At 42.2% G+C, this 19,429-nt stretch overlaps 1 protein-coding gene across 2 annotated transcripts; it reads right to left on the bottom strand.

Annotated features, from left to right (window-relative positions):
• Positions 1-7,584: 7,584 nt before the first annotated feature.
• Positions 7,585-14,558, bottom strand: LOC146659154 (uncharacterized). Of its 2 annotated transcripts, none has more exons than XM_085423048.1 (6): positions 13,057-13,377; positions 12,567-12,916; positions 12,343-12,418; positions 11,909-11,987; positions 11,373-11,556; positions 7,585-11,244 (listed from the first exon to the last, which is right to left on the bottom strand). In XM_085423048.1, the coding sequence occupies exons 2-6, from the start codon at positions 12,912-12,914 to the stop codon at positions 10,672-10,674; spliced, it is 1,260 nt and encodes a 419-aa protein (XP_085279174.1). In that variant the 5' UTR covers positions 12,915-12,916; positions 13,057-13,377; the 3' UTR covers positions 7,585-10,671. The 2 variants fall into 2 exon arrangements, with proteins under 2 accessions (XP_085279174.1, XP_085279173.1); XM_085423047.1 differs by lacking the exon at positions 13,057-13,377 and adding an exon at positions 14,343-14,558 and having other exon boundaries at positions 7,586-11,244.
• Between the last annotated feature and the right edge of the window lie 4,871 nt (positions 14,559-19,429).

The following is a 19,429-nucleotide window of genomic DNA, read 5'->3' as shown; positions in this document are numbered from 1 at the left end:
GACCACAGAATAATACATGGAAATCTGAGGCATTTTGATTACATGCTTTTTCCACCACAACAAACGCCTTTTGTTGTTTTCACTTTGATACCATTTTTCTCCGTGACCTTGAGGAAAATCAGAATGTCATATATTTAGTTTTCCCAAAAACAAGGTCTTACTGATCACTTGTTTTGGTTATTGAGTGTCGTAAATTATTCTTTGTTTAAATTGCTGAACGCAAGTTGCAATGCAATGTTTTGATCTGAAACAGTCTAATGATTTATATATTAGCTGAATTGCAGAAAAATATTCAGCAACTACTTCAATTGAAAATTAAATGTATTTTACCATCATTTAAGCAAGATAGTTTAACACATGAGCCAAGGTGTGAAAACAGGTGTGGGACACATTGGAGAGACCAAACAGCCACTTCACAAGCGCATGGCACAACATAGAAGAGCCACCTCCACGGGACAAGACTCAGCAGTTCATCTGCATCTAAAGGACAAAGGTCATTCTTTCGAGGATGCCAATGTTCACATTTTGGACAGAGAAGACAGGTGGTTTGAAAGAGGAGTGAAAGAAGCCATTTATGTCCACTGTGAGCGACCATCTTTGAACAGAGGCGATGGCTTACGACACCAGCTGTCTGCCATCTATAATATCAGTTTTGAGTTCCCTTCCCAGACGCCTTAACACCCACTCACACCCTGGGCCATTTGACCTCAGGAAATCACATGATAGGGTGGGGCCAGGTTTCACAATGAACTCACCCGAAACTCTGGCTGATTGTGACCCACACCCATTTTCACACCTTGGCTCATGTGATTAGGTAGAGGATCATCAGGGGGTCCTTTTGTCCCTCTTTGGGGGGAAACTCCCACTGGGTTTAAATCTGGGACTCTCCACCATTTGACCTTAGAACTGAAGAAGCTTCTCGGATGACAGGTGAAATGTCTTCAAGCAACTTAAAGAAGTTCTTTCCAAGCTCCTTAGACTAAGGTATTCACTGATATATTGCCCAAGAATAACTGCTGCTGACCTTGTTGGCTGTCAGTTATTTAGTGACATTTGCAAGTAGCAGTGACTATCGTTCCACTGTATGTGTTGTACAAATGTAGCTGCCTCTGGAGTTGAAAACTGATGCCAGCATGGAAGTGCCAAAAACTGCAGTAGTTCCTCCAGTGGCCACTTTAGGCCCACTCCAAAAAGAAGTTAATCCCGAGGGATGTTTTGGCCCTTTTCTAACAATATCTATCAGGCAACTATCGTATAGAGCCACCTGGATGCTGGAGTTAGGTTCATGGACTCTTTGACTGACACAGGCAGCTGGACCTGACAGACAGAGGCAATGCTTTCCACCAGGCATGCCAGGCCAAACAAACTTCAAACTACAGCAGTTGCAATGAGCAAAGTTTGCAGTGACACTAGGAGAGGCCTGACCTCGCTAAGGGGGAACCAGACAAGTGTTTCACATTCTTTTTAAACAAACCTAAAGACAAAAAAGAAAGTCATTCAATAAAAATGAAGTTGTCCCTCACGGAGTGACAAAATACAAAGTAAGTGATGTTTATGTATAAAGTGCTAGCAATATAAAAGTATGGTAGAAGACACAAAAATAAAAAAAGACAATAAAAATATAATTAATAATAGAATTTCAATAGAAAGCGTGGTTAAACAGAGAAGAATTCAGTTGTCAAAGAGTCAACTAAATGTACCGTAGGGAAAATTTGATTCTCCTGCTGAATTTGTACATTTTGCTTTGAGTTACAAAAAAATGCATGGTTGCTAATTTTTATGGTCATTTTCATCTTAATAGAGGGAGACAGAATATCAACCACAAATCCAGAAAAACACATCACATAAAAGTTATGCATTGATTTGCATGCCATTGACTGAAATAAGTGCCACTCAGAATTCTGCCTCCCACAAATTGCCTGCGTGTCCATGTGGCACACAAATTACATTCAGTCAATTACAGATACTCCTGAACTTAACTCGCTATGTTTAGAAAGCACACCTGCACACAGAATCGGTTTTTTTCTATCCAACTTTGGCTACCAGTACCAAAAAAGCTGTCAAATGACATCAAGGACAAGATTGTAGATCTACACAAGACCATCAGCAAGAAGCTTGTTGAGAAGGTGACAAATGTTGGTGTGATTATGGTGTAATTTTGTAGCCTAACCAGCCTCCAGACCTCAGTCCTAGAGAAAATATGAGGAGGGAGCTGAAGGTCCAAGTTGCCAAGTGGCAGCCAAGAAACCTAAATGATTTGGAGTTTCTGTAAAGAGGAATGGGCCAAAATCCCTCCTGAGATGTGTGCAAACCTGGTGACCTATTACAAAAAATATCTTCCCACTGTGCTTGCCAACAGTAACACATTTTTTGCTTGGGGATCAAATACTCACTTCACTCAGTGACGTGCAAATCAATTTATAACTTTTATGTAATGTGTTTGGTTTTTTTTACTGGATTTTTGATTGATATTCTGTCTCTGTCCATTTAAATAAAACTACGATAAAAATTAGAGACTGTGAATTTCTTTGTAAGTGAGCAAACCTTCAAATTCAGCAGATGATCAAATAATTGTTTTCCCCACTGCCACTTCCCCACACTCCCCACTTCCACACAAAGTAAAAACTTTATTTATGTAGCACCTTTAAAGATATTGATTACAAAGTGCTGAACAAAAGAAAACAAAAACATCAGACATTAGTATATCAAAATAGTTAATTATAAGCAGTTGTAAAAGATTTTTAGTTGCTTTTAAAAAAGCTGAACAGAGTTTGCAGACCTAAAACTAAAAGGGAGAAAGTTCCAGAGTCCTGGTGCTACAACTGAGAGAAGGCTCTGTCACCTTTAGTTTTTAAGTTTTAGTTTTTACCCTTGCATGTGGCACAGCAGGCTTCAGTCAGATGACCTTAGGGATCTGCTAAGGACATACAGATGTAAAAGTTCTTAGATGTATGCTTGTGCTTGACCATTCAGAGCCCTATGAGTGAGAACCAAAATCTTGACATGTATTCTCGAGTCAATGGGATGCCAATGGAGCTGGGAAAGTAGCAGTGTGACATGAGAAAACTTTGGTGATTTGTTCAGAAGTCTGGCAGCATCTACAAACGGTCCAATGATGCTTTGTGTAGGCTGGTCAATAACGAGTTACACTAATATATACACTATGTACACACAGATATACACTAAATAAGTGGTGATGATTTACACTAATCCAGTCTCAAAGAAACAAAAGCATGAATAATAGTTTCCAGTTCTGTTTGTGAGATAGTACTATTTGGCAATATTTCGTTAGTGATAAAAACATAAACGAACCAATGACTGAACATGACCAAAGTAAAGTAAAACCAGAATCTAAATTTGCCCAGAGGTTCCTGATGGAAGGCTTGGAATAGTCTAATCAACTAAGAGTCTAATGCACTAAGAGTTTCCTAGAGTTATATGCTTTTCTGGAGCACAAACAAGAATTTCATTTTTTTCCTCATTAAGTTAAGAAAACATTTTATCCATCCAGCTTTTTACACAGTGTAAGACGTGCAGTTTCGAACGTCATGAGGCTTAAAAAAGATATAAAACTGAATATTACCTGTGTAGCAGTGATATGATAGGTCTTTAAAAGTGCTCAAAATGTGCTGACGAGGGAGCATGTAAACCAGAATTAATACGGGCCCCAAAACAGAACCCTGAGGTACACCAAAATGAAGATGACTTAAGGAAGACTTGTAATTTGAAGCAGGCACGCAAAAAGAACGATCAGAAAGATATGAAGGCAGCGTAAGGCAGATCCCAACACACTGGTCCAATACCTCAACCTGTCAAGCAAGATCTGGTGAGCAATTGTATCAAAGGCTAAAGTCGGTTCCAACATAAGGAGGACAGAACAATTCCTGTGGCACTTTGCGCCAAAACATCATTAGATAGTCTGAGAAGAGCTGTCTCAGTTAATTGTCCTTCACAGAACCCAGGTGGAAATTTATCAAGAATGCTGTTTATCATAACTTAGTCTAGGGTGAATAACAGCATTCTTAAAGTAACACAGAACTTGACCAGAGGCCAGAGAGGAATTTACTATAGCCTGTATGCAATTAACTAAGAAACAAATAATAAGTTCTGAACCCGTGACTTAAATATGTGAGGAACAGTGTGTTTAAGACAAAGCTGAGATAAATAGTCTGGAGATATCCATGCAGTGATAGAGGAGAAAAAAAGCAGGACAGTGGGGAGTGAAGCACATAATTACAGTTAAATATAATGCTAAATAACTGAATGTTGTACATTTAGCCTCAACTGTGGGTTAGAGGCATTTGAATAATACAACAAAAACTTCTTTTTGTTTACAAAGTAAACTTGCACTAGCAGTTTTGTCTTCACCATTGTTACTGAAATAAACGTGGTCTCTGCGGTTGGTGTCTTTAATAAAATTACATAATATGGTTTGCTGGGTGATAGAGATCAACATCCAAGACATCTGCGCTTCAGTTCTGGTAAGTGAAATTGTAGTATGTTGTTAGTCTGTTGATTAATACTAATAAGTCTATATTTGTGTCTGTGCCATGCACGTGTACAGTTTATGAATCAGCTTGCTATTGACGCTTCATCATCTCATTCGCATATGGTCATGTCTTGCTCAAAAACCAATAGCAACATGTCAGCAGCCAAAAAGCTAGTTGAAGCTTCAAAATGCATACTCCAAAACCAGTGGGTGACATCTGAATGTTCAAGGATAGTCTGATGAAGATAGATGAGCTAAAAGACTCCAAAACTATTGAGTTTTTTTGTAATTATGGTACCGTCTCTGATAGGAAAGTGAGACAAATAAGCAAACATGACTTACTTATTAACATGACTCCAAATAATATGTTTTAAAAAAAATTTAAATTGTTGGGCTTCACTTTCTCACTGATCAGCCTAAAAGTAGTACATGAGTTGCTAAATGCCAGGTTTACATATAAAGCTCTTCTCTCGGTTTTAACTCTGATTTTGGCTAAAAACAAAACAAAAAACCCAACATGGGTAATTATTTTCATTAAATTTACAATAATGCTACCTTAATCTGTGGATAATCAAATGATGAGCCTGACAGTAAACACCTCACACACCACTGTCTCTCACATTTACCCACTCTGCTACGACCACCCGTGGCCAACCTGAATCCCTCCCATGAGCCGTCTGCCCTGCACACCCCACAGCCCCCGCCCCCCGTTCCCTCTCTCCAGCCAGCTCTATTATGTAATGACACCTCAGCACATAATATGACAATACCACAGATATTTCTATACAAGTGCACACAGGAAAAACAAAAACGCACACAGCATCACATGCGCACACGCATGCCCTGACCCCACACTGGCAAACACAGTGATTTCAATTTGCCTGTGCAGCTAAAACAAGAGTAATGCATCATGGGGGCATGCGATGGGAGCTGTATGAATTAATCTGTTATATTACTGGAATGTCAGGTATTTAGTTTGTAATCCTAGTCCGGTATCTGCAAAGCTTTTATTGCTGAATCTTAAGTGTTTCCTTTCAGTCTTAACAGCCTTTGAGCTTGATATCAGCTATTAATGTATATTATTGCTTTTCTCCAAAAATTAACTACAGAGCAAAGTTTAAGACTTTAGTTAAGTTATCCCCCCTGTTCTCACACAAAGCTTTTTGATTCATCAACTGTATGGTTATGGTATATTTTATCATGCTGACCCAGTTTTATTTCATTGTGTCTGACAGGGGTTGTAAATCATCTTGGAAGATACACTCTCAGGGGGCTCAGCTGTCTTGACTTCGAGCATACGCTGCTAGGATCTCAGTTTATGTGCAGGTGGTTCATTCTAACTCAGAGGGAGTAAGCTTTAATCTCTCACTTTTGTCTCATTTATAGCCCTCTTTGCTTGCCATCTGTGTCTTTCTTTCCCCCCTCATGAGTATACTGAACCTGGTGATTCCCTTTCACTCAGTGTACTTGAATAATTAAGCAGCCGTGTGGGATGGTGTCATCGCGAGCAGACTCCCGAGAACACATTCAGGCCAGAGAAACTGATGAGGATGTTATTTGCCTGTAGCTGAGCCGTGCCCCAAATATCACACACACACACACACACACACACACACAATGTCATGATGAGACACACGTGCGCCCTTGAAAATTTAGTCCTGGTGTCTCTGTCTTTACGTTGTTCACAGAGATGGAGACCACAGATGGCGCGCAGAGCAACCCCTTCAACCTGGCACACCAAGGGCCCGTCACCGCTGTGATCTCCGGCGAAGCAGGGACTTCGAAATGTCTCTGATTTCCATTTCAGGATTGGGCAGGTTTATTGAGCATTCAGGCTGTTTTTTTGGTCAAGTCTGCACTAAAAAAAACCCTGTGGACTTATGGTGAGTAAGAGGCTGTGTATGTAGTTGTAAAGTCAGAGAGTGACTTCACCTCACGCGAGTCGTACTGGAGTGAAATTATGGGGGAGGGGTGTTTAGAATAAGTGAATAAGCACCTCATTGTGTCGTTCCCTTCATTATGTGCACAGAGCAGAACTGGAAGGACACCATTAAATCATCAACTTGTTAAAACCAGTAACAGGATGTGGGCCCACAATTAAAACCTACACAGCAAGGGATAAGAGCCGCAGTAAGTTCATTATGTGCAATCCTATTGATGGACACACACATGCTAAATTAAGCCAACACATGCTCGGAGAAGTGAAAACAACTTGAATGTGAACAGTGCTGTAATGTTAATTATGTGAAAATATACTGCGCAAACAGAATATTATAATCCAACTGAATGATTAAACAAAAAACAAATGTAGCTTTTTTGGGGAGAAAAAGAACAATTATACATATTTTGTTTGTTAAAAAAAATGTTCTCAAAACTGTAGCGAGGTCAAGTTTCGTCCCTGTGCCCTCCACACATCCTCTTCTCGTCCTTTTCCTCTTGCCCCTCGTTTCCATCCTCCGGAGTAGAAAGAGGGGGGGAGAATAGCAGCGGTGGGGAGATGGAGGGCAAGGGCTTTTTCTGCTAAAAACTGCATGGATACAAGGGGGGGCCGAGGGGGAGGGAGGGTGGAGGCAGGGAGGGCTGTCTGTGTTGTTGTAACGTAGCATAGTCACTGTGTCAGAGACAAGCCCATCACCAAATCAGCCAGTCAGTGTGTCAGAGCGTGCGACGGGGGGGGGGGAGCAGCGCATGCATGCATGCATACGTGCCGCATGGCATGAGAGAGAAGTCAAAACCACACCCTCCCAAAATTTGCCACTCTCATCCTGGTGTGCATGCAGTATCTAAGGATATGATGCTGGGCGAAGGAGAACGAGAGTGCAATGATGGTTAATACATGAAATTAACAGTTGTGCTCCTTGTGCAGTGTAACATCTATTGTTGCGTCTGATTTTCTGGTCATAGATTTTTCTTTGAGAATTGGTGAAATTAACAGAATCAGAACTTCCAGATTTAAATATTAAAGGATAAAAGAAGCAATGTTTTTTGAAAACAACAAAAAAGACAGATTGAAGTTAAATTAGTACACAGCTTCATAACTTTAAAGTTTTTACTTTCTCTTTATTTTGAAGTAAAACTCACATTTTGTTACATAACATTACTCCTAGCAACCTCCCAGTGTGTGTTTGGGTTATCAGAATTTTTTTCATTTTCTTTCATCACGTTCGGTGTGGGTGATGCAGCGCCGCGCCACTCAATTTTTCATTCTCACCTTTTGATTTTTTTTTTCTAGAGGGAATTAAAATTCTCGGTGGTCGCCTGCAGAGATCAGACTTTAGCCTGTGGGTAATTGTTTTCGTGTGAAATGCAGGACCGCGCTACAGAGACCACCAACTTTTCTCTGCTAACCTCCAGAAGGTATTTACTCATTATAACACTCTCACATGAGCACACATATAAGCTAAAGTAGTGTTTGGACTCTGATGTAGCAGCTGGTTGGAGGATCAGCCAGCCCCCCTACCTCTCTCAGTCAGATTACAGAGGCTGTAGTCTCACCACCCCACTGCCCCTCCTCTTCTTCCTGCCTTCATCGTCTCCGCCTCACCCCCACTCACTCGTGCACTCACGCAGCCTTCAGAATATACAGTCTGTAAATCTGCACCCCATCGAGTCACACATCTGTTTATTAAAAGCTGCTTTCCAAATCGGGAGCTGCATAATCAAAAGAAAACAAAATAAATGCATGAAGATTTGCGTAAACAAGCACACAGGCAGTTTCATCTTTCAAAAATTGGTTTCATTTATTAAAAGTTTTTTTTTTATTTTATTTTTTTAAATCTTTGATTGTATCAATATTTTAAAAAAAAAAAGGAGTGTAATATCACATAGAATTGGGTTGAGTGAAAGACAGAGTTTAGTTTAGAAAGAAAATATACTACGGGATTGAGGGAGATAAAGGAGAGGAGAGGGCAGGGGCAGACGAGTGCAGCAGAGTGGGGGAAGGGAGGCGAGGTGGAACTACAGTCAGCTTTTAAAATGTAATAAGTAGTTGTAGTAGTAAAAGAAGAAGGCAGCTGAAATAAACAAGACATTATTTCTGACCAATAAGCAGTGGTCGCTGCAGTAGAAAACCCATGAAAAAGGACATAATGAAAAATAAGTGCAATTGGCTTCTCTGTCATACCACAAATGTATAAAAAAAAGAACCCAAAAACCAAAACAGGAGTGTGGTGGAAGACACCCCCAGCCTCTGATCAAGAGTCAACATCTGGCGTATTGTAGCAGGATAAGAGTGACTGAGGGTTTGTACACTCCGTACTGAGAAAAACAACAAAAACAAACAGGCAGTAACATGTTGGCTGCCGGTGGCTCTGTGTTCACGTGTGGTGCTTTTTGGAGGAGTCTAGTAATGCAAATCCCCCCACCCCATTTGTAGTTATGTAAATAACATATGAACCTCTCACACCAATTCAAAAATATCAGTCCAAATATTTACAATATAGATTAATCCAGTCGGGTTACTAAGAACCCCTTCAACATTTAAATGAATGCTGTGAGTGGACTTCCAATTAAAGAGCAAGCCTTCAATGATACATGTAAATCAGCACGATGATAGCAGCGGTAGAGAGTGGTGCAAAGAAAGATTTCTTCCCTTACATTTATATTTTCACCATGTTTTCAAGTTTTCAAGAGCACCATCTTTAAGTGCCGTTCAGGTCTGTTTCTCTCCTGATCAGAACCTAAAGAAAAGCCCCAAAGGAAGGCTAGACACTTAAATACTACATGACAAATAGTAGCCACTGCTGTTGGTGTGTGTATTAGTCAGAGATGCAGGCCATTCAGGTGAGCTGTAGATGTTGGGATATAAGAGCTGGATGCCATTTTTTTTTTTGTTTTAAAGAATCACAGTTGATGATGTTGGTTTTTAAGCTGTGTGCGATTTTAGAAGAAGGGTGACTACACGTTGGCTTTCGCGTTTGACTGTGCACTGGTTTTGTGAAACACATGCAAACAATCAAAACACAGTATGAATGCACTGAGAGCACAGAATGCTTTTTTTTTTGGAAAAACACATCCTATTTGGTAAAAAAGGCACAGTAGTCCAAGAGACCAATCATAAGATTTCACGTCCTTTTTGTTTTGCCCTCCTCACGATAGCAATAAAAACCACAAAAAAATGTCAACAGCATCTTCCCAGTCACCTCAAAAGAACTGTAGGCCAAACTATGCAAGCGCACAGCAGGTGATAAGCTGCCCAATAAATACAAACAATAAATAGATGCAGTATCAGATCAACACATGAATAAATTAACTGTGTAATTGAATCAATAGACATGTCTTTTAGTGGTCCTTGTTAACTCCATACGCTGGTCTATTAAAAGTCTCGGATTGTAATGAGACTGATTGCCAGTCGGTTTGCCGTCGGAAACATCTGATCCACGGCACGACAGGAAAAGTTATGTGACCACCGGTCGCTGCGATGTCACTCCTGCTCGATGCTGATGATCTGCCAGCCGAGTGTCTAAACAATTCTTGGATTACATTCGTGAGTTGTGATGTCATTTTTCCACCGTCTCCAATGGCTCCGACACGGCGCACACTACACCTCATTTCTCACATCACTAGCAACAAGATTTTTTTAGTTACCCCCAGTGTCGCTTTTTCCTCTTCAAACCATTCAAAAGAATGTAGAGAAAAACGTGTCTTCTGCTGCAAGACTAGAATCAGCTCACTCATCAACCACATCAAAATAAACACTGGAAGGTTTTATTTTGATTACTGACATCGGCTGTTCCATTTTCGAACAGTTTCTTTCAAGTTAGATGTCTGTTGAAACAGTCACCTACATAAATATTTCTTCTTTTTGTATTGATTGCCTTCATGCTGAAGAGGAGCGATCATTTACTCCTCTAAATACTCTAGAATGTCTCTCGTTACCTGTACATTGCTTTTGAACCTTGACAACCACCTTTCCGCACGAGTTTCGATTATAAGTGTGATAACGGTTCTTGTTTATGTCCTGTTGTTTGAAATGTCTGTTTTAACTGTGGTCTGGATGATAGGTTATGTTTTTATCCGTCATTGTTTTCAACATCTATCACCAACAATTCTTTCCTCACTTCCTCTCATTAATGCAAGTATAATCACAGGCCTTCAGCCTCTTCCCTTCTTCCTGTCGCAGCAGCTTTTAGCCCAGTGGTGTAACAAAGCAAGGCTGCCAGTTCTTTTGCTGATTCAGTACATCAGGTCTTCAAGCTGGTGGGACACGCCCCAGGCAAAGGCTTAAGTGTAACAGGAGGAGACTGGCTCTCACCCGGAGTTGCCTCGGTGGTCCCCCTCTCACTCTGCTGTCCAGCAACAGGCTGGCTTTGGCACCGGATTGGCTTCTTCACATTTTTGGGGTGCTTGTAAGGTGTGGTGGAGGAGATGGAGCTGTCTTGTGTAGCCGGGCTCAACCTCCTGCTGGCTGTGAGGGCATCGTGTGAGAGGCAGGTATTTCGTGGGGACAGGATGGGCGCAACATGAACCCACGTGAGGCTCGGCTTAGAGCTCTGACCCGCTTGGTACTTCGACACCTTCACTGGTTCCTTGCCGTCTCCGTCTTTTCCGTCATTTTTGTCATCAGTTAGCTGACTGCTGCTGGCTGCATGTGCCAAACTCTGATTTGCATCAGCTGCTAGTGATGGGGAGGAAGAAGGTCCACCTTCTCTGCAATCAGACTTCACCCTGTTTTCTCCTGTGCTGATATGGGGGGACTTGAGAGGTACAGGGGAAGGCGTGGGAGAGTCTGTACCCGTCCAGCTGAGTCTGCGCTTCTGGAAAATAAACAGGAGAGTAATTTTCAGAATATGAACGGGAGGTTTTTGTAAAATTTGTGGTGCTGGTGGGGTGGAGAAATGTTTATGTGTATTAGCAGCAAGAAGTCAGGAATGTATGTCCTCACCTTAACGGGAATATGTAACTGATCCCTGTGTTTGTGCGGCGGGGTGGAGCCGAAAGCTTCCGGGAGGGATCGGGCAGGGGATGTGGTGACACTGGAGGCTGTAGACACAGGCTGAGTGAGAATTTGGGGAAACCAAAGTTTTAGCATCATCTCCACCTGGAGCAGAGTGTTCAGATACTTCTCCCTATGATGTAGAAAGAGGAACAAAATTTAGGTGAGGAGCAGATAGGAATACGACTTTGCTGCTGAGTAGGAACAGGCGTGGATATTTATGATCCTGCACAGAGATCTAGGTAAAATTTCATCTGAAGTTTGGTGTTTCTCTGCACTGACAGTGAAAGCTGTAACTCTACCTGCCTGAGGACTGTTCAATAAAACATCCTGCCTCACCGTGCACTGCATATCTAAGATCAACTCACAGTTTAATAAAGATAATAATTCTTAAATGCAGCTAAAACATCTCATGATGGCAGGACTTGATAAGAGTGAGAAAAAGAGGGCTGATGGATGGTGGGACAATTTGGATGACATCCTACCCGCAGTCAGGTCTCTGTAAAACCCCCACAATCCTCTGGATACGATCCATCGCCACGCTCTGCTGGAAACTACTCAAGCCTGTCAATCAAAAGAACATAATCCTTCAGTCAGCATTCACACTGAATGAATGCATATGTGGGCATGCACGGTCTCACACATGCACACACGCTCTAACTCATGATATCGGTAAACTCTTGCAAGCTACTGAGTCAGCGAGAAGACTCGCTTCACACATACACACACACACAGCATTGTGGACTGCATTGATAGGCTACATCAATACAGACTACTGCTTGAAGGAAAACTTACTATTTCAATGGACTGAGGCCACTTAGATCATGTAAACCTGTGTTCAGCCTCAACAACTGCAGAAGCCAGCGAGCGCACACACACACTTGCCTCCCAGAAGACAGTGAAGAAAGGATGCTCTTACCCCGGTCGAATCGGCCCCTCTTCAGTCCATTCAGCAGCTCTAGCAGGGGCCTGATGAAACCCTGCAGCTCAGCACACTGACAGAGGAGGAGGGAAGACAGATTACGAGTTGGTTTTGGTTAGGCTTGGCTGTCTGAGGCTATCTGCTGGGCTTTCCTTTGCACGCACACTGCTATGTCAGCCCTCTTCTCATCACTCTCCTTTTCTGCCCATCACCTTTCTTACCTTCTGAGCAAACAGCAGATCTCCTTGTGATTTTGCAGTCTGCCTCGCCGGATCAGTCTTCCCCAGGCTGACGTGAGCCGCTTTGCCGCCACTCTGTGACCTGTACGAGTCCTCTTCCTCTTTGTCGGTGAAGCCGTCACACGTCCACTGTGACCCGGGACTGTCTGACCCCCCATTTCCACTTGCTGACGCGCTGCCCGACCCCCCGATGATAACAGATGGAGAGCTGTCTGTCAGGAAGACGTCTGTGTCGTCCTCTGCCTGCTCTGAATCGCTGAACAAGAGGCTGTCACTGGAGCTCAGGGAATCAAAGGAGGGCTGAGAGGAGGTGCTGCCCTGCGACTGCATCCCTATCGGGACAGAAAGAAAGCTCAAAGATTAGGATGACGGAAAGAAACACAAGTGTGGCTTAAGGGAACATTGAAAACCAACACATCTGAAGTGAGAGGAAGTTCAGTTCTTAGCATTTGGCAATACTCCATTTTCCTACCTCGCTACCAAAAATTATAACCCCTATTACTCAAAATGGTGGGTATAGCACTGCCCTAGTTTGGGACTGGGGGTAGGCAGTAGGCACACAATAGTAGTGCATGTCTGGCTTCCATTGAGGAGATTGGAGGCTGTAGGAGAGTAAAATGTGTGAGGGGGATGGGAGCTTGTAGAGTAGTGAAATCGGAATAGGCCTGCTCTCTCTCTTTGCCACAGCCTCCAGTGCTCTCTCTAGCCCCTCCTCTCCGTCTCAGGCTTGCGCTCCATCCCCCCTTGGATTCACACACACACACACACACACACACACACACACACACACACACACACACACATGCAAACCACTCTCTTTCCTCTCGGCTGTATTTCTGTATGCTTCTCATCCCTCTCCGCTCTGCCTTCAGCTCATCCTGTTCGTTATGCACACAAGCCCGGTGCCCCCTCTTCCTTTCCTCTCCAAACCAAGCCCTCTTCCTCCTCCTTTTTCTCACATTTTCACATTCTGCATTTCTGGCCATGTGCCTTTCTCTCATCTGTTTGTTTTTCTCCCCCTTTCTTTCTCAGCTTGTTCAATCTCTGATCCCACCAATACTGAGGGGGAGATTTCAGGGGAAACTGAGAAATGCTCAGCAATGAAATACACCAACAGAACTCTTTATCAGCGTCAGAAAAATAAAGTCAAAAGTCACTCACAAATGAAGGAGACTGACACAAACGCAAAAGGAGAAAGAAACGCTCAGACAGCGTGCTTTCCATTTACATTTTATGTCTGGTGGCTGTCAAACCAAATGGCACGTTGTTAACGTGAAAGAGTCAACAGCTTCAAATACTGTGAGGCAATCTGATGCTATTTCTGTTTATGTACAACCCCTTACTTAGTTTATAGCCCCAGCTGGATGGAGATGCGGTAGGATTGGATTGGTGGATGTGTTGCCACAGCCTGCACAGGTAGACCATGAGGCTGCGACTCAGGTGTTTTCTGCCGGCCTGTGTCTGTGCCCACCACCACCACGCCAGCAAGAGAAACTAATAGAACTGTACATTCAGGCCATCTAAAGCCGTTCAGTCTATCAGACACTAACATAAATCCATAGCAGTTACTTGTCTTAAACATGAAGGAAAATCTGAGCAATCATTATAACGTTTAAAAGCAATTTATCGTTAGGCAACACAGCTTTAGGATATATTAAAATTATACCGGGATGGTACGCACAGGACAGGAAATTCCTTCAGGCTAAGCTGCCAACTTCGGCAAACAAAAAAGATAAAAATGCTTTTGAAAATTCTTACCTTCAGTAAAGCGCTTTTAAAAATAACAGCTGATTCTAATAATAGTGGAGGATGGCTCTGTCTTCTACTTTTGGTCCGTCAGTCCACACTCCGAGGCTGGAGCAGCATCGGGACGCCGAGCATCACCTCTCTGTCACACACACATACACACACACACACACCACCCGGCCTGCCGTTCATCGGTCTGTGCCTGTGCTGCCTCTTTCTCTCGGCAGTTTACAAGCGTCAACATGTGCGCAAATCCACGTGCCCACGCTCTGCGCGCACTCCATTGGCTGCCGTGTCGACGGCGGCGCGCGCCATTGGCTGAACCTTTCAGCCAGTGATCGCAGTGATCTCCGCTGACTGGACGGCGGCCCCGGCACTCACGGTCCTGCCCACTCATGTGTCGCCCGTGAGTGTGGCGTCTGGGCTGGGCTGCTCTACTATAGCGAGCGGGTGTAAACACACGCAGGCACGCACGTCGGCCCGAGATGTGCACAGTATGTTCTATGCACGAGATGTGCGCAAAAATTACTCATACCGAGAGCGTAAGAACGCACGTTGATAAATAAATATAACAAGGGACTTGAGAGGTTTAGCAGAAGGCACGCATGGAGCACGAAAACCGCTTACAAATAAGGCCTCTCAAAGGTAAAATAATAACTAAATAAACAGTGGGCGACGTTTTTCATTATATTGCCCAGAACAGACTAGAAAATCACATTTCTTATAATGATGGTCACTCTGCCTGGACAAGGCTGTGCAATTCTTTCACCCTGAGTTATCTTGGGTTACATAACTTGCAATATTAGACGGATATTGTTTATTTGCTAAATTTCTTGCAGTTTTACATAATCTCATGTGAACATTTTTGTATTTTCCTCAGTTTAAAGCTTACCAACTCGTTTGTCTAGTGTCACAAACTGGAATTCAGAGGATGAAAGTAGGAAGGAGAGCTGAGGTGATAAATTTTCCAAACAATGAAATATCGTATTTAAAGTGTGATTGCCTGCTTTGTGTCAGTGTCATTTCATGTTTAAGTTAAAAACACACACTGCTGCATGCAATCATACAGATAACAAATCACCTCCCAGTACCATGATATATAGCCTTACAGCAGCGAACTCACTGACCCTCCCTCTGAAACTTGCAATGCATTATACCAACGTACATGGATCATACACATGATCTTGTCACATGCTACATACTTATCTTATTGCTGGTCTCTCTCCTCATTGGGCTTTATTGTAAGGCCACGATTTTACTGGCTTTGACTAGTATTTTTAGATCCGAAATCCCCAGCATGTTTCAGCCTATGATAAACGGCCTACCCTTCCCCCACTCCCATGCTTAACATACACATGAACCCACTGACCCGCCTCAACGTACACAACAGGCTGTGTCCTTGTTAGATTGACAATTACCATCTTCGAGGCCTGCAACTATGTCAAGTCCCTCAGTATTTAGTAACCTTAACATCAGGTGCGCAAACAGGACCCTCTTATTGTCAGGATACAATAACAGGTGAACTTTGGCAAAAAATAAACCAGGGGAAAGGTCATATGTGTGCTACGTGAGCATTCCTCTACAGCACATGAACTCACTGAACCTACTTTGAGTTCATGCTTGCTGAAGACCATCCCCTTCAAATCCCATTCTCCACTTGGCTTCCATGTTTTTTTTTCTCTTTTCTCATTATCAGTCCTTGTATTGACAAGCTGAAGTATCATCTATGGAAGATGTGTTTGTCAATTAAGTGGGTCAAAGTTCAGTGTGTCAAACCGGTCCCTGAGGTGGAAATCAGAGCATTGCTCCATTGGGTTGATTGTAGTAAAAACTGACTATTGCATGAATGTAATAAAAAGGATTCAGCAGATGATTTAGAGGGAAACAAAGAGGGATGTGAGAGCGCTTAATTATAGAAGCTAAATTAAACATTTACACGATTACTTTACGTAGAAGACATTTCTACATACATTCTTACTCAGTGTGAAAGCATTTAAATGTTTAGGTAGTGAAAGTTGAAGTTCCTGTTTGGTGAGGTGAGAATCAGACACTAGGACTGAAAAGTCATTGGTCTAATGGAAGACAAAGACACAAAGAGCTGCAATATAAAGTGGAGACAGTTTGCAGTATACACTCTTTGTGCTCTTTGTATCTTTGTCCTCCATCAGAAAGAGAAAGATTCAGACCATGCCAGGAGGATAGCTGGGAAACTACTACACACTGCTGCTTTACCCTGCCCTACCTTCTCCTTCAGCTTCCTCTGATTTAGAGGAAATGTCGATCATGTTGCCATATCACAATGAAATAATATCCATAAAGGAACTTGATGAAACACACTGTACATCCCTCTTGTAATTATTATGTGTTTGGGTGCACGTACCTGAGTGTCTAAACAGTATATTTCTTTTCATTGCAGAACAGGCAGAAACTGCTTAGTACTACTAAACTTTGTTTCAAATTTTAAATAAGTTACTATTTGGTTTGAAGCCTGGTACTTTAGCGCCTGCCTCACAATTATTAACTACTATATCTGCTCCTCAGTGATAGTGCACTCACCTTTGGGCAAATCAGACATGCTTTTTGGAATCAGTTCCAAAGTATCACGCAAACTCTTTCACAATGTATTTTGCAACTACAGTGCGATTACAGCTTCCAATGTCAGTTTCAAAAACACTGGCACACTGAGTAAAATGTAAATAAAAACAGGATGCAGTGATTCAAAAATCTCATGAACCCTTGTTCTATTCACAGTGGAACACAGAAAACATATCAAATATTTCAACCCAAGAATAATATCAGCTCATTTTGAATTTGATAGCAGCAACATGTCTCAAAAAAGTTGGGATGGGGTGCCATGTTTACAACAGTGTGTAAACCTCTGGGAACTAAGGAGACCAGTTTTTGGACTTCTGGGAGAGGAATAACGTCCCTTTCTCGTCTGATATAGGATTCTAGCTGCTCAAAAAGTCCTGGATCTTCTTTGTTGTACTTTTAATTTCATGATGTATTGACTATTTGTAGAAGGCAGGACTGCAGGCAGGCAAGTTTAAAAACTAGAGTCTTCTACTACAAAGTCACGTTGCTTCTCCTTCTCTGGAGTAGATGTGGTCTGGATGGAAGTATATGGTGCTCTAAAACCTTTATATGTCTTTCAGCATTGATGGTGCCTTTCCAGATTTGCAAGCTCTCAATTCCATAGGCACCAATGCACCCACCATCAGAGATGCAGGATTTTTTGACTGACTGCTGATAACGAACTGGATGTTCTCTCTCCTCTTTAGTTGTGGGATGCTGTGTTCATTTTTCCAAACAGAACTTCAAATTTTGATTTGTCCAACATCCTTGCCTGAGTACATTTTAAATGAGGGTTAGCACAGAGAAGATAGCAGTGTTTCTGGATTATGTTCACATATAAGCCATATGTGGGGGTTTTTTTAAAGAAAAAAAGAAAATTTGTGGATGTGAACAGACAATAATTTGTGGAAGTGTTCCTGAGCTGATGCAGTAATTTCTGTGAAAGGATCACACCTGTTTTTAATGAATTGCTCCCCGAGGGCTCAAAGATCACCGACATCCAACAGTTATTTTAAGCCTCCTGCCTTTAACACGGACATTTCTCTAGACTCATTTTCATATGTTACTATCACACAAGTGCTAAAGGACACCATTATGGTAGTAATATTTGTTGCTGTTACCACAAACATTACAGTTTCATTCTGAACTAGTCAGAATCCATCTTCTGTTCAGGCTGCAGGCGTACATCTGCGGAGCAGACATGTGTGCCACAGAATAAGCAGAGGGATCTTCACATGTCGGAGAGACGCTCCGCTGCTAGATTTGTGAATGAAACCGGCAGACACGCCCTCGGCACAGACTTGGCAAATGGCAGGTGGAAGCACTTTAGCCACACCTCCAAGTGGAAGACTCAACAGCCAATGGGAGAGCGGCAAGTGTTACCAGTGTTGCATAATTTGGCTGAAGTGCTTCACGTTTGAGCGCTCCGGTGCACTGTGTGAAAGGATGGAGCTGAGAGACAGACAGAGGAGGTGGAGAAAACTAAAATCGCGAGATCAGTGCCAGAGATGTTAGAAACAATAGTCACGAGTCACACAAACCGCTGTCAACAACCCGAGGAAGAGAACAGATCAGAGTTTCACGAAAAAACAACAACAAACATAAATAGCAAATAATTCAAACACTTATGAGCAGACCTGGTGGGATTTTTCCCCCCACACTTTTGTTTATCTTAAGGGATAAATAGTTGCAATCAGTGATTTTATTAATTAAATTCTATATCCTGTTGTTTCTATGCTTGATGCAGTAAGTGATGTAACCTTTTCAGTTTTATCTTTGAAGTTTATCCTTGAATCCACAATGTGATGTAATCTAGATCAAAAGACTCTTGCTTGGATTGACTCTGAGGTTTTAAAGGGAACTGTTCCCTAAAGGGCGATTTATATCCAGTTTAAAAGTAGTTGCGCAGCTAATCAGTGCGTGGAGACTTTAATTGGTGGCGCTTGCGGTTCACAGTGAAGCAGTGGATTCACGTGGGCTCAGTCTTTCTGTTTTCACTAGTTTATTTATTTATTTTTGTGATTCGCTATTTTTCACCTAAATAAATGTCGATGTTTCCTTATTCGGCATCTTTGGAGAAGTTCCAAGATTGTAACGATCTTTCCAGTGTTGCAGGAAGAAGTGACGATAACATTTACTTTTAGGGTGTATTTTCTGCTCGTTAAGCCCAAAATATGTCACATGGATAGGGCTCCCCCTGGTGTTCACACCGAAGATCTTTATTTAATGACAGTTTTTATTGATCATTTTGACGCCATTCTCACATCAATCTCACACCAGTGAGAACCCACATCAGGCTTTCTCATAGTATTTGTACACACTGCTATTGGTTTTACACATACTTCACTGCTAAAGGTGATAGTCATTGTGTGATGTGTTTCTCATTTGAATGGCACAACTGATCAAATTGTTATTTTCCAGAAAGAAATACAGATCTCTCGCTTATGAAACAACGCTGTGAAGCATTGCATTAGTGTTTTCAATCAAATCACTTCTCAAGTTTTTAAAATATGCATGAAACAGCA

This window comes from Rhamphochromis longiceps, linkage group LG11, assembly GCF_057381845.1.
Source record: "Rhamphochromis longiceps isolate RC_006_pf linkage group LG11, R_longiceps_female_GT1.1, whole genome shotgun sequence".
NCBI classification, from domain to species: Eukaryota; Metazoa; Chordata; class Actinopteri; order Cichliformes; family Cichlidae; genus Rhamphochromis; species Rhamphochromis longiceps.
This window is presented reverse-complemented; position numbering and strand designations above follow the sequence as displayed.